A 12,890-nucleotide genomic window follows, 5' to 3' on the forward strand; every position below is an offset into this window, starting at 1 on the left:
AGTTAAATGGCTCCTGAAAAGAATTTTGCGATTTCTTATACTTTAAACTAATTAGCTTTAACCCTCAGCAGATGGTAAAATCACTATTTGATTATATCCGTTTGACTTACTTTCAAAAATTATGTATGATTATTAGCATGTCACACCATTAACTTTTGTCATTTTAAACTTATAAAGAGTTTAAATTTTAACAAATTTCAGAAAATTTAATTTGTTTTAAAAGACTGGTTTAGCTATTTGTACTTTATTCGTTGTTAATGGGAAAACCAAACGCCTCATTGCCCCAAAATGCTTAGTTCTAACCTTTCAATATGACAATCTACTTATTAAAATAGAACCAACAAAAAAGTCTTTTGTGCTATTCAAGCTACAAAGTAATTATAACAATGCAATCAATTAAATCGTCTCTAAAGCTTCAATATTAGAATATATTTATTAGGCGAATAATTGTTTTCTTTTTCTTTTCTATGGAAATTCAATGAATACTTTCGGATGATTCTTTACTATGGATACAGATAACTGTTGATAAAAGTAGTGATCTCCTCCACAAGCGCTTTTGTTTTTAATCATGTACTGTTTAATTTTAATCTGATGCATTGTTAAGGTAAAAATCAAGTTTTAATCACATGTAAAAACAATACCTTACATTAAAAACACGAGCGATAAAATTAAAGCTTCAAATAGAGATTTGGAAATTTACACGATAATGAATCCTGAAACGAATTTCTTTAAGCGAAAAGCGATCGATGGGTTGATATATCGACAAGGACCTTCATCCAAATATGACGAAGAACTTTTGAGAGGTTCAAAACTAACTGACGAAGACGCTCCTTTAGGGTTGTACGAAAGCAGTTCAACAAAAGGTGACGATCAAGCAAATAATGCCGGAAGCGAAGTTCTCATTATTTATTTTGCAAAACTTGGACATTCAAGTGCAGAAAACATAAGCGTGGATTTAGATTACATAGAAACATTAATTAAATCTGGTGCGGATGTGAACTTTACAGATGACTTTGGTCAAACTGTGCTCCACGAGGTATCTTTTTAATCTTATCGGTCTAATTTTATTTTAAACAGAAACTAATTATAGCAGAGTATTACTGCAAAACTTAGTTTCAAATTTTAAGGTCGCTTTGCGATGGCCTCTCGAAGTAGCAAAGTTTTTGTTTGCTCATAACGCAAACTTAAATCAAGCAGATAACTTTGGAAGAACCCCTCTACATGTAGCAGCTTCTGTAAATTTTCCTACTATGGTGAAATGGTTAGTCGAGAACGGAGGTAATATTCTTATTAATACTTTATTAGGTACACTATTTACTTAGATCTACTTCTTGTTTTGCTCTCACTTGTATGACTCTCTTATTAACTTTATTATCTTAGTATAGTTAATTTGTAGAGCAGCATTGTAATTTAACTATAATTATTTCAAATATGGGGTTTTATTTAAGGTAGAAGAATTGATTTTATAGCTAGCTTTTATGTAACGTAAAACTTTACAATGTTATTTAGTAGAAACATACAGTAAAATTACAGCTGAAAGTCAGCAGAATGGCACGTGTCTGATCTATGTCGCTTAGTAATAGTAATTCAAACCAAAAATCATCGATGATTTTGATGCTGGTACAACAGTGAATTATAAAAAGTTTCAAATGCCAAAAATGGTATTAAGTTGATTAGTTAATAAATATAAAAAACAATAAAACTGTTGAATTTTTAAGTCGGACGACCAAAGAAAAATACTCCTCATACCAATTGTAAAATTATTAAGTGCAAGAAAATAAACCGATTAGTCAGTGCTAAAGATACAATTCGCGAATTGCAACTCAATATTTCAGAAGAGACTGTAAAATGAAATTTGGATGATGCAGGGTTGTATAATCACCGTGCAGAAAAAAAAAAAAAAAAAAAAATCATTCATATCGCTGAAGAACGAAAACAACGTTTGAAGCTCACCAAGGCTCCAACAATTGGACGGTAAAACGGCGTCCAACTTGGTGTTATTGTCGGAGCGTCAACAGACGAATATTATTGTCAGAAGATTAGAAGTTTAAACTGAAAGATTCGGATGGTAAACAAAAAATGAGAAAACCAAGGCAAATGATTCAAATCAATGTACATTGAACTAATGAAACATGAGGGTGGAAAAAGCTTAATGGTTTTGGGGTGCTTTTCAGGAATTTCTGACTTGAGACCACTCTATCACATAAAAGTTGTAATAGACAAATGCATAAATTATTCAATTATAGAGAATCAAACGATACCCTTAATAGATGAAAATATGTGCCTCTATGGTGGATGTTCCAACAGAACAGTTTTCTATATAACACACATCTCGTAAAAAAGGTTTATTACAAATAAAATTATGATGAATTAAAATCAATGGGTATGCCATCAACTACTGATCTGATATGCTTTTTGAGTAGAAAATAATATATATTTTTTTCTTTCTATAGGATTTTCCAGGTTTTACTAATTTTCCAGAATATTCTGGCTCTTTTTACATCAATATGAGGCATTCTTTTAGAGTGATATAACATCAGTGAACCTACTTTCTTCGGACGTTTTTGCTTCTGACCGTTTGACTATTTTCTTTGATTTTTTACACAAATTAGTTGCCTAATCAGGTCAATTTTTACTCGTTGTACAAATTGAAACTAACAAACATTAAAAAACATTCGAAACATGTTTCATTTATTTACTTCAGAGTCTCGTGTAACATCACGCTAAAGAATTGATTTGTAAACACGTAACATATAAATAAAAAACAAGTAAAAGATAATTAAAAAGTTCATTAAATTTCTAGCACTACTTATGTAATCAACTGTATTCCGTTAAAATGGGTAGATAAACCTCACACACAGGTAACATTTCAATAATTGTTCAAATCAACTGAAAATTAAACATAATTTTTTAAGTATAATTGTTCTTAGCTTCTCTTTGTTGAGCTAAAAACACATCGACAATAAACCATGATATTTACAAAGTGATATTTGTAAATTGCTTTTCAGCTGACATTCATGCAGTGACATTGAATGAAAATCAAACTCCACTCCATTATGCTTCAAAATACAATTCAGTATATTCGCTAACTCATCTTCTTGAGTTTGGTGCAAAATTAGATTCTCAAGATTATAAAGAGAGGACTCCTTTGCAACTTGCAGCAGAGACAGGTAACGGGCTTTATTCCACTCATTCTTTTCTCCACTCATTTTCCTATTTATTTTGACTGCTTTGACTATTTAGGTCGCCAAGAAGCAGCAAGAATTCTTTTGCAGTATGGAGCACCTGCAGGTGTTTATGATGATACAGGCATGTCATGCTTATCACATATGGTAGAAAAGATGCCTGATGTTGCTGCTGAAGCATTAGATCAATTTCAAAAGGTTGACAAAGGAAATCGAACAACTTTTTTTTATTTAAGTTACTTAGAGATAAAAAAATGGAAAATGAACAGAAAGTTTACTAAAAAAGGGCGCCGAATTGTTTCAGTAAGGGAGCCTTTAGAGGTACAATAATTCAATATTTTTAATTTTAATTGCTTCGTAGTTTTTTGTCGAATAGATTTTGGTGAATAGTATTTTTAGGTTAAAGCTTGTTTCTTTTATTCCCATTTCTTTTCGTTAAAAATTAATCTTAAATGTAAAATTGGAGACTCTTGACATTCTGAAACTAATTGTGCCATATAAATCTTAATCATAATATAAATAATTTAATCGTAATTCAGTTATAATGTAAATATCTGAATCATAAAGGTTTTATTCAAACCATAGAATTATTGCTATAAAAAATGCACATCTAACGAACATAGCTTGAATGTTTAAAGAAAAGTTAATTTTTTGAGGAAAATGTGATTTACTGTAACAAAGCTTTAGAATGCTTTAGTATAATCGAGATCTGCGTTGCACTGGACTGAGCATCAGAATTAAAGTTCATTTAAAACTTCTCTTAACCCTTTCGTGGGCCATTTATTTATCTTTGAAATTCCTTTCGGTTTTTTGTGTTTAATTATCAATAAAAGAAAGGTATAAAAGAAAATAAATTTAATTTTCCGAAATTTCAAACTTAAATTTAAGTTTTAAAGGTGAGAAGCATACTTCCCGCAAAACCATCTACAGAACTAAAAAAATTTTAATTTAATGATGATTATTTGCCATGAAAAATGAGAAACATGTTGCAATACACAAGGGTGCATCACACTCTGCACACATGTAACGGGTTCTCTTTTCTTGTGCTTTTATGCTACATTTTCTACATCGTCTATAGTTTGAAACCAACTTTCCAACACTAGTTAATCGTACATCATCTAGTACTACACAATTTTTTTCTTGAAAGCTAGCAGGGCGGCCTTTCCTCTTTCTTGAAGAATATCCGTCTATTAACTGACGAGCTAATGCTATACGGAATGTCAGCTGGTCTAAACTTCTATTCTATCTCTTTACTTACCATAATATTAAACTATTAACGATGCCATGGTCAAAAAGAAAAAAAAAAGGTCAAAAAGATACGGTGCCACCATTTTACAAATCTTCTTCCTATTTCGTACCTTTCTTTTCGTTGATCAAAACGATCAACTCCTCCTATAATATCATTGTACACTGCAACAAATTTTATGCAAGGTAGTTAAATTTTTGTGCCATCTTTTTTGGTTCAATTTACAGATGTCAAAGCTGCTGGATTATGTGCAGTTGTCAATAAAGTGACCTCTCTCTTGTCCATCCACTTTATATGCAGCAACACCCTCTATAGTAAGAAACATTGATTCCCCTCTTATTAGCTTATCATTTGCTTTCAGCATTGGTGGAAGATCCTTCCTTTGCGATCTCACAGTCCCCACAATAAATAAACTACTTTCAAGTAGATTCCTTGCAAGCCTAAAATTTGTAAAATAACTATCATGGGCTAAAAGCCGACCAGTACGTTTCACATCTTCCGTTAGTTTAGATTCCTATCCACAATAAATTTAAAATGTCTGAATATATCCAGTCTTAGAATCTGTAAAGCACTATACCTTGTACCCTCTTTTTATGGGTTTCATTGGCATTATTGTTCCAGTAAAGTTCTCCCCTTGAAAGTTATCATAAATTCATCTATTGATAAGGTTGATGAAGGCTCGTTAGCTTTGGATATAGTCAGTGAGTTTTGAAAGAATTTGTCTAATCTTATGAAGTTTATCATGTCCAGGTTGTCCACATGGTGGATTTGTATCGTTATCATTTACGTGTCGTTATCAATTAAGTCTCAGTTATTTTTTTGAACCTTTTTGCAGTCATACTCTTGGTACACACTGAACATTGAGAATAAGATCTGTGCTCCAGTAGTTTTTTAGTTCAGGCATGATGATTTGATGATTTAGTTCAGGCATTAATGTATGCCCATAAGTATATGCATACCTATCCATGCTTTCAGTTCTTCGGATGTTATATCCTTCCAGTTCAAGACAATGTCTTTTGTGGTATGACCCAATCCCTTCTTTTTCTTAGGCTTCTTTTAGTATGAATTTGTTTCGTCTGCAATATTCTGAATAATTTCTTCAGTAAAAAGCGAAGCAAAAATAATCCTTTTTCTTTGTCAGTTATTTGAATGATATTTTCAGGTTTGGCTCATTATTGAAAAAAGAGGTAATTTTGTCGAAGAAATCTATTTTATCGCCCCATTCTTTATTTATTTCATAATCGTTTTCAGAAGAATAGTCATGATCTGGTTCAATCAGAAATGTTCCATCAGCAGAGGTGAGAACTTAAGTTACCAAAAAATTACTTCCAAAATTTGTGCTGGGGTTATCTAAATTTTCCAACGATTGCAATTCTAAACATGCATCATCGTCAGCTTCTGCTTCAGAATTGTCTGGATCACTTGGAAGATTGAAAAGCATATCCAAATCAGCTCCTCCTGCTCATCTGAGATTAGTAAAAAAATTATAAGAAATAAATTATATATAAATTTATTGTTCACAATTAGTTAATTACTGGCACAAAGTAATTTTACAATAAAAAAAGTTTTTTACTAACGTTTGTGGTAGATTGTTGTGTAAAACAAAATATAGAGGTGTCAAAGCAGAATAACAAGGGTGTCAAAGCAGAACGATTTCAAAAAACCTGCATCTAAACATATGTACTATTTCTGTTTCAATTTCTGGAAAGCAAGCGGTAGCACTAAACAGAAGTGGGTGTTATTGTTCCCAACATCAAAATAGCGAGACCAATATATTATAGTGGGTTTTACGCTTCCCGCAGGCCGTTTTTGTAAAATCGTGTAGGTGGGAAGAAATCTTCCCATGGCCCACGAAAGGGTTAAAGCGGAATATAGATTTATAATTTGTGCTGATCGAAAATTACTAATTGGTTGCTAGGATAATTTGTGACGTGCTTCAAGAAAGAAAGACAAATTTTATAAATTGTTTATTAACTGTGCAGTTTTAAAAGGAGTTTCGCGCGATGGATAGAGTTTTAGAGAAGGAGTAGCAATAAAGTTATCAGGTTCCCGTCAATGAAAATTGAAGAAAATTCAAGAAAACCTGATAACTTTATACAAACGTTAAAAATTGTGTTTAATAAACAAAATTTTGAAAATATTTCAAAATACATAATGTAATTTCAAAGTACAATCATTTATGAGTTTACCTATTTTTATTAAATAATAAGAGATTTTATTGAATTTTCGTTGGCATTTGTAACGAGTTACTTACGCGCTCTAAAGCAAAACTAACAGTGGTGAAAAAAAAAAAATCGACTGTATATATACTAGGGTGGTTCAAAAATAGGTCATTGTAAAATTTCAACTAGAGTGGAAGCTTATAAGGTGCCCAGATATTGGTTTTATATATAAAATTTTTTTTTTTTTTTTTAGTTCATGTTCAAGGGTGGCCCACGGGCCCTAAACTTTTTAATTTTGATGATTTTTATCGATTTTTCAGAAATTTCAACGCCCGTGGGCCACCCTAAAACAATGGGGGAAAAAAAAAAATCATCAGTAAACTCAGAATGGGTAATAGAAACAAATAAAAATGCACTCTTAATAAAATTTTTTATGTAAAAATTCTGAATGAACCTGAAAAATTTAGGAAAACCGAATATTTTGCTTTTTCAATCATTTTCTTTTGTAATTTCAATCATTTTCTTATGATGACATTTTTATCATTTTTTACAGTTAAACCATCAAAAGTTTTAAATATCATACCACAATATTGCATTTTATATATAAATTTGAGAAAATATTTCCTACATAAATATGTAAAACTTATCAACATATATGACAAACGGGCGCTACTCACACTTTCTCTCCTCTTCCCCCCCCCCCCTTCCTATTGATTCAGAAACTGGAGAACAGCAGTTCATTGCTATTTATGACCTTCTAGAGAATTATGGTCTCACTAACCAAGTACAATGTATCTGTTTTGATACCACTGCATCAAACACTGGAAGGCTCCAAGGTGTAAATACCAGAATGTCAGAAAAGTTAGGACGGCCACTTCTTCTCCTTGCCTGCCGACACCATGCTCTGGAGCGTCATATTACTCACTTCTGTAAGATGTACCCAAGTAGTAAATCTACAGGACCAGATAATCAGCTGTTCAAAAAAATCAAGTCAGCCTGGAATGATTTAGAGAAAGATATACTGCCCCTAAAGAGGATTGAAACTCCACCTGAAACCTGGATAAACCAACAGCAACAGGAATCTGAACAGTTCTACAGAGATTTAATTAACAATAAGACATACAAGAAGGTAAAATGAACCATTCATTCTAGTACATTATTTTTCTGTTAACTATTTTTGCATGTATTTTAATGTTTAAAAACAAAAATTAATAAAATGCAGAATGGGAAATCAAGAAAAGATTACCAGGAGTTAGTTGAGCTCTCTTTGATGATTGTTACTAAGGAGGAGAGGTTCAGGTTTTATATGCCTGGACCTGTACACCATGCCAGGTTCATGGCTAAAGCCTTGTACAATCTGAAAATGTACCTTCTACTCGATCACATTCCTGGTCTAACTAAAGACAACAAAGAGGAAATATCTGATATGGCTATGTTTGTCAGTATATTTTATGCTAAATGGTTCCTTAGAGCTGAGTTGCCAGCTGCTTCTCCATATCAGGTAAAAAAAATAAAGGTTTAGAATAAAAATAAAAATAAAAACATGTAAACTATAATGATAGAATATTGCTTATTTACGTTAAATTTTCTATAGGATATAAAAGCCCTCTCGGAAATGAAGAGGTTTATTGAAATAAATCTTCTTGGATCTACTGAAGTAGTCCGATCAATGTCAAAGCATGACTGCTACTTAAGTCCAGTTCTAGTTGTGTTTGCTTTAACTGATAAGAATTACCCTGATAGAGACGAGTTAGCTCAGAAACTGTATAATACTCATTTGGACAGACCCAATGTCTTCAAACTGGAGCGTATTGAAGTAGATAAGAAGGCTCTTCACTCACTAGACTACTCCCAAGATCAGCCTCCATCCCTAGCATCTCTTGTTACTGAGCAATCTTGGCTAATCTTTAATAAGATTGGCCATGGGATGGGGGAAGTGCAGTGACTTAAAACTCCTTCACAGTTCTGAGAGCTGAATGATTTTTATCTAGAGTTTGAGACTACCATCAAATTTCTAGATCTAGTCAATGATTCTTCTGAGAGAGGTATCAAATTAGTTTAGAAGCTTATTGTGAAATCCAATAAGGAGGAAAAGAGGCAAAATATGTTCTTGTTTAACCATGTCTACAAGAGAAGTAAACAAGGATCCAAGAAGAGCGATCTTGCAGCAAATGCTACTTCCAGCATTATTTGACTTTTTAGTCAACAAAACTGTACCATGATCAACAAAAAAAAGGATTTTTTAAAAATATTTTCTCAAATTTATATATAAAATGCAATACTGTGGTATGATATTTAAAACTTTTGATGGTTTAACTGTAAAAAATGATAAAAATGTCATCATACGAAAATCATAAAAAATCATCAAAATTAAAAAGTTTAGGGCCCGTGGGCCACCCTTGAACATGAACTAAAAAAAAAAAAAAAAAAAAAAAATTTTATATATAAAACCAATATCTGGGCACCTTATAAACTTCCACTCTAGTTGAAATTTTAAAATGACCTATTTTTGAACCACCCTAATATATACAGATTGCATTTGTTGTGCTTCTATTTAATTCAATACTTTTTTAACTTTGAATGTTAATTAACAAAATGAAAATAAAAAATCTTATAGGCCATTGTGAAATATCAAGATTCTACGTTAATTATGCATCCTGTTATCCAGCGGCTGCTTACAAAAAAAACTGGTTTATATGGGCAACGTCATTTTATTTTCAATCTGTTAATTAATTTTATATTTACCGCACTTTGGACAATCGTCACAGTTACCCTTCCCAACCTTTATGCATCTAATCCAACTAATGCACCTACATCAACTGCCGCACCATCAACAACTTACGCAACTTATACAACTAACTCAACTTATGCAACTTATGCTCCCGCTGCAACTAACACAACTTACGCAACTTATGCAACTGATGAGACTAACGCAACTTATGGAACTTATACACCTGATGCAACTAACACAGCTAATGCAACTTTTGCACCCGCTGCAACTAACACAACTTATGCAACTTATGCCACTGATGCGACTAATGCAACATATGCAACTTATGTACCCAATGCAGCTAACACAACTTATGCAACTGATGCGACTAACGCGACTTACACAACTTATGCAACTTTTGCACCTGGTGAAAAAGAAATAAGCAGTTTGTATCGAGTGAAGTTCTACGCTCCCTATAATAAGCAGAGCTGGAGACCTGTTTTAGAGCTTACAGGGTTGCTACTAGCGGTCTACTTTTTCATTCAGGTATTTAGAACTTACGCAACCACACACTTATATATACACACACCCAAATAAATAAATAAGAATATATAATGATAACTTAATACCAATAAATTATATAAAGGTAATGTAAAAAATGCATTTTATGTTTTTAAGCAAATTCTCTTTAGGCGAGGGTTCAATTTCAAATCGTGAAAAAAAACTTTGAAAGCCTCAGGGTTTCTCGCTTGCAAGAGATCAAACGCGATTTAGTTTTTTGCCACCCGCGCTGGCCACAGGAAAGAAAGGTCATTGAAGAAGAAATAATAAACATCAACTCAGAAACACAAAGATCATTGTACGATGCATGGTTTATCTTTGATATGTTATGCTTTATTGGACTTGCATTTTTAACGATAACACGAATAATGCTTCAAACAAACCTTGATGATGCTTCATATGTTTCAACCTTAAAGGCTCATTACTATGCATTTCCAGTGGTACTAATTATCACGTGGATAAGATTTATGTCTGCTTTTCGTCCTTTTATAACACTCGGTCCATTTATTGCGATGCTAGGCCATGTTGCTGCAGAAACAATGAAATTCGGATTCTTGTTTTTAGAGTTTTTCATCCCATATAGCTGCGCAATATGGATTATTTTTGGTGGACCTCATAATGACAATGCTTCATACTCATATTTAAACTTTGATGACGTAATGTTTCAACTACTTCGCATGACGGTAACCGATAGTTTTCCCTTTGAGGAACTCTATACGAACCAAGGCATAATTAATTCAAAAGAAAAGATTGTAGCTCAAATTATATGCGGAACTTACTTTGCTTTTATGTCCATCACTTGCATAAATCTTTACATCGCGTTGCTCTCAGAAACGTTCACTCGAGTGTTCGCAAATGCAACAACGACCGCGTATATGTTACAAGCAGAAGCGTTGATAATCGCTGAAAAGAAGTTGAGCAAAAAAAAAAAAAAAAGTGTTCAGAGGACTATTGCGAAAGATTGCTCACCCGAAGTATTAATTTTTTTTGGCACAAAAAGTATTTTTTTCTAAACTTCAAGATTTAACATTTTTGAAATTGTAAAGTTAATCTTTTTATTATTGTGATAAATTTTAGGCTGTGTTTAATCTTGAAACTGAGCTCGACGCTGAAGGCTCTTCCCATGTACTTGTTATGACTGAGAAAATAGTGAGACAGTTGGAGTTTATTCAAAAATGTCAAGTGGAGTTAAAGGATAAAGCAGATTATTTAACTAATGAGGTTTGTTGCTATTGTAATAATAAAATTACAACTAAAATATGATAAATAACGTATAATATTTTTTTAATGTATTAATTATAATACCTAACTATTTATATTCTACACTTTATCACTTAATTACATTCAACAAAAGCTTCATTTTTAATGTTTGACTTTTGAGAGATTTATTAAGAAAATGATAATCTTAAAGAGGGCAGTCGGAACAAATTGAAGGGGAGGGGGGGGGGTACGAGACCTAAACGCCTCACTTCCTAATAATTCTCATTAACTTTCACTTTCTCATTTTTAAAAAACAATTTTAACATAAAAACTAATTTCTGTTTATGTTTCAAGATTATATAAAGTTCCAGCATAAAGCTTCATTCTTTTCGAACCTATTGAAGAAGCTTTTTTGGAATCTTTGATTCTCAAGACATTCTGACTGCCCTAAAATAAAAAAATATCGGCCTACCTTTAAAGAGAAAAAAAGTTACGGCTTTATTTACTATAATTAATAGGATTACAATAAAACACAGGTATAGGTACACATGCATGCAATATATAAAGCATATTTTAAATATTGTGTAAACCTTGTCTATATTGAATATAGACGAAGCTTTAAACGTTATATGAAAAAAATTTATACTCTATTTTGTACAATGGTCTGATTGTACAAAATACTTTTTATAAATCGTTAAAGACAAAGTTAATGCTGTTTACAACATTTAGGGTTCAATGTTGCTGACAGAGCAAGATGAACTATTGGAAGATATGAGTTCAAGCCTCAAGTTCATGACTAACTGACGTGGTTAAAACAAAACTTTATTAGCTGCACAATTTCAAAAGATTATGTTGTTAAAGATAAAAGATATGGTTATCAAAGTCATTATGAAAAACGGTTTCAAGGTTTAAACAATTAATCTTTCATGATAAGGTTTAAGCCATTAAAAAGCGCAATGCGACGTTTATCATTTTATCGTTTATCGTCGGCCTTTCATTTTTTATGTTGAGAATTTAAAAAGAAAAATTGTTGTGGTGTTGGTAAGGTAAACTTTTGAATTGTAAACAAAAATCTGGACTAATTTATTGACAAAATTGTCTTGGATAATTTATTGAAAAGGCGAAAACGACAAAATAGAAGAATTGAGAAAAGAACGGGAGTAGAACAACTTTTTAATTTTTTTTCAAAATTAGCGGAGTTTTTTGTAAGGCATTTTTATTCACTATTCAGTTTATGCTATGTATAAAACATAACATTTAAGGGGCCATACGCCTATAAGGCAACCTTTCCTTGCACTATATATTTTTTGCACTACATTAGCAAATTTCTCTCGTCATAATTCAAACAGACCATGCCCATTATTAAAGCTTAAAAATAATAATTTGACGCCTGATTAAAACTCTTAAAATTAGGGCTCGTGCATAATATACAAGTTAATGATGTTAGTTTATTTCTTTACATTCATCATGAAAAGAATGCAGTTAGTTCCTATAATTCAAGAGTCAGGAACTCATCATTATAGTTTAATTGAGACTCTTCAAGTATAGTTGATCGGAGGGTAGAAAGGGTCACAATATGAAACTATTTATGAAACTGAAATGATAAATCTCAAGAAAACTCTAAGAGTATTTAAAAGTAATTTCAAATCTAAACTGCCAAAACATTCAAGAACATTTTCATGACTTCTGGAACATGAACGAACCTGGTTTGATAAAGATATTTTCATGACTTCTGGAACATGAAAGAACCTGGTTTGATAAAGATAATTTCATGACTTCTGGAACATGAACGAACCTGGTTTGATAAAGATAACACTTAACAGCGA

At 32.0% G+C, this 12,890-nt stretch overlaps 1 protein-coding gene across 1 annotated transcript; it reads left to right on the forward strand.

Moving 5' to 3' along the window:
• Nucleotides 1-601: 601 nt before the first annotated feature.
• LOC145193639 (uncharacterized) lies at nt 602-12,222 on the forward strand. The gene is made up of 8 exons (XM_090068596.1): nt 602-1,036; nt 1,128-1,278; nt 3,009-3,170; nt 3,244-3,506; nt 9,211-9,849; nt 9,996-10,838; nt 10,942-11,085; nt 11,794-12,222. The coding sequence occupies exons 1-8, from the start codon at nt 707-709 to the stop codon at nt 11,866-11,868; spliced, it is 2,607 nt and encodes an 868-aa protein (XP_089924722.1). The 5' UTR covers nt 602-706; the 3' UTR covers nt 11,869-12,222.
• Nucleotides 12,223-12,890: the final 668 nt, after the last annotated feature.

The sequence above is a fragment of the Hydra viridissima genome, unplaced genomic scaffold, assembly GCF_058129835.1.
Source record: "Hydra viridissima isolate aposymbiotic clone 2 unplaced genomic scaffold, HvirCarnegie_v1 scaffold_12, whole genome shotgun sequence".
Taxonomy (NCBI): Eukaryota; Metazoa; Cnidaria; class Hydrozoa; order Anthoathecata; family Hydridae; genus Hydra; species Hydra viridissima.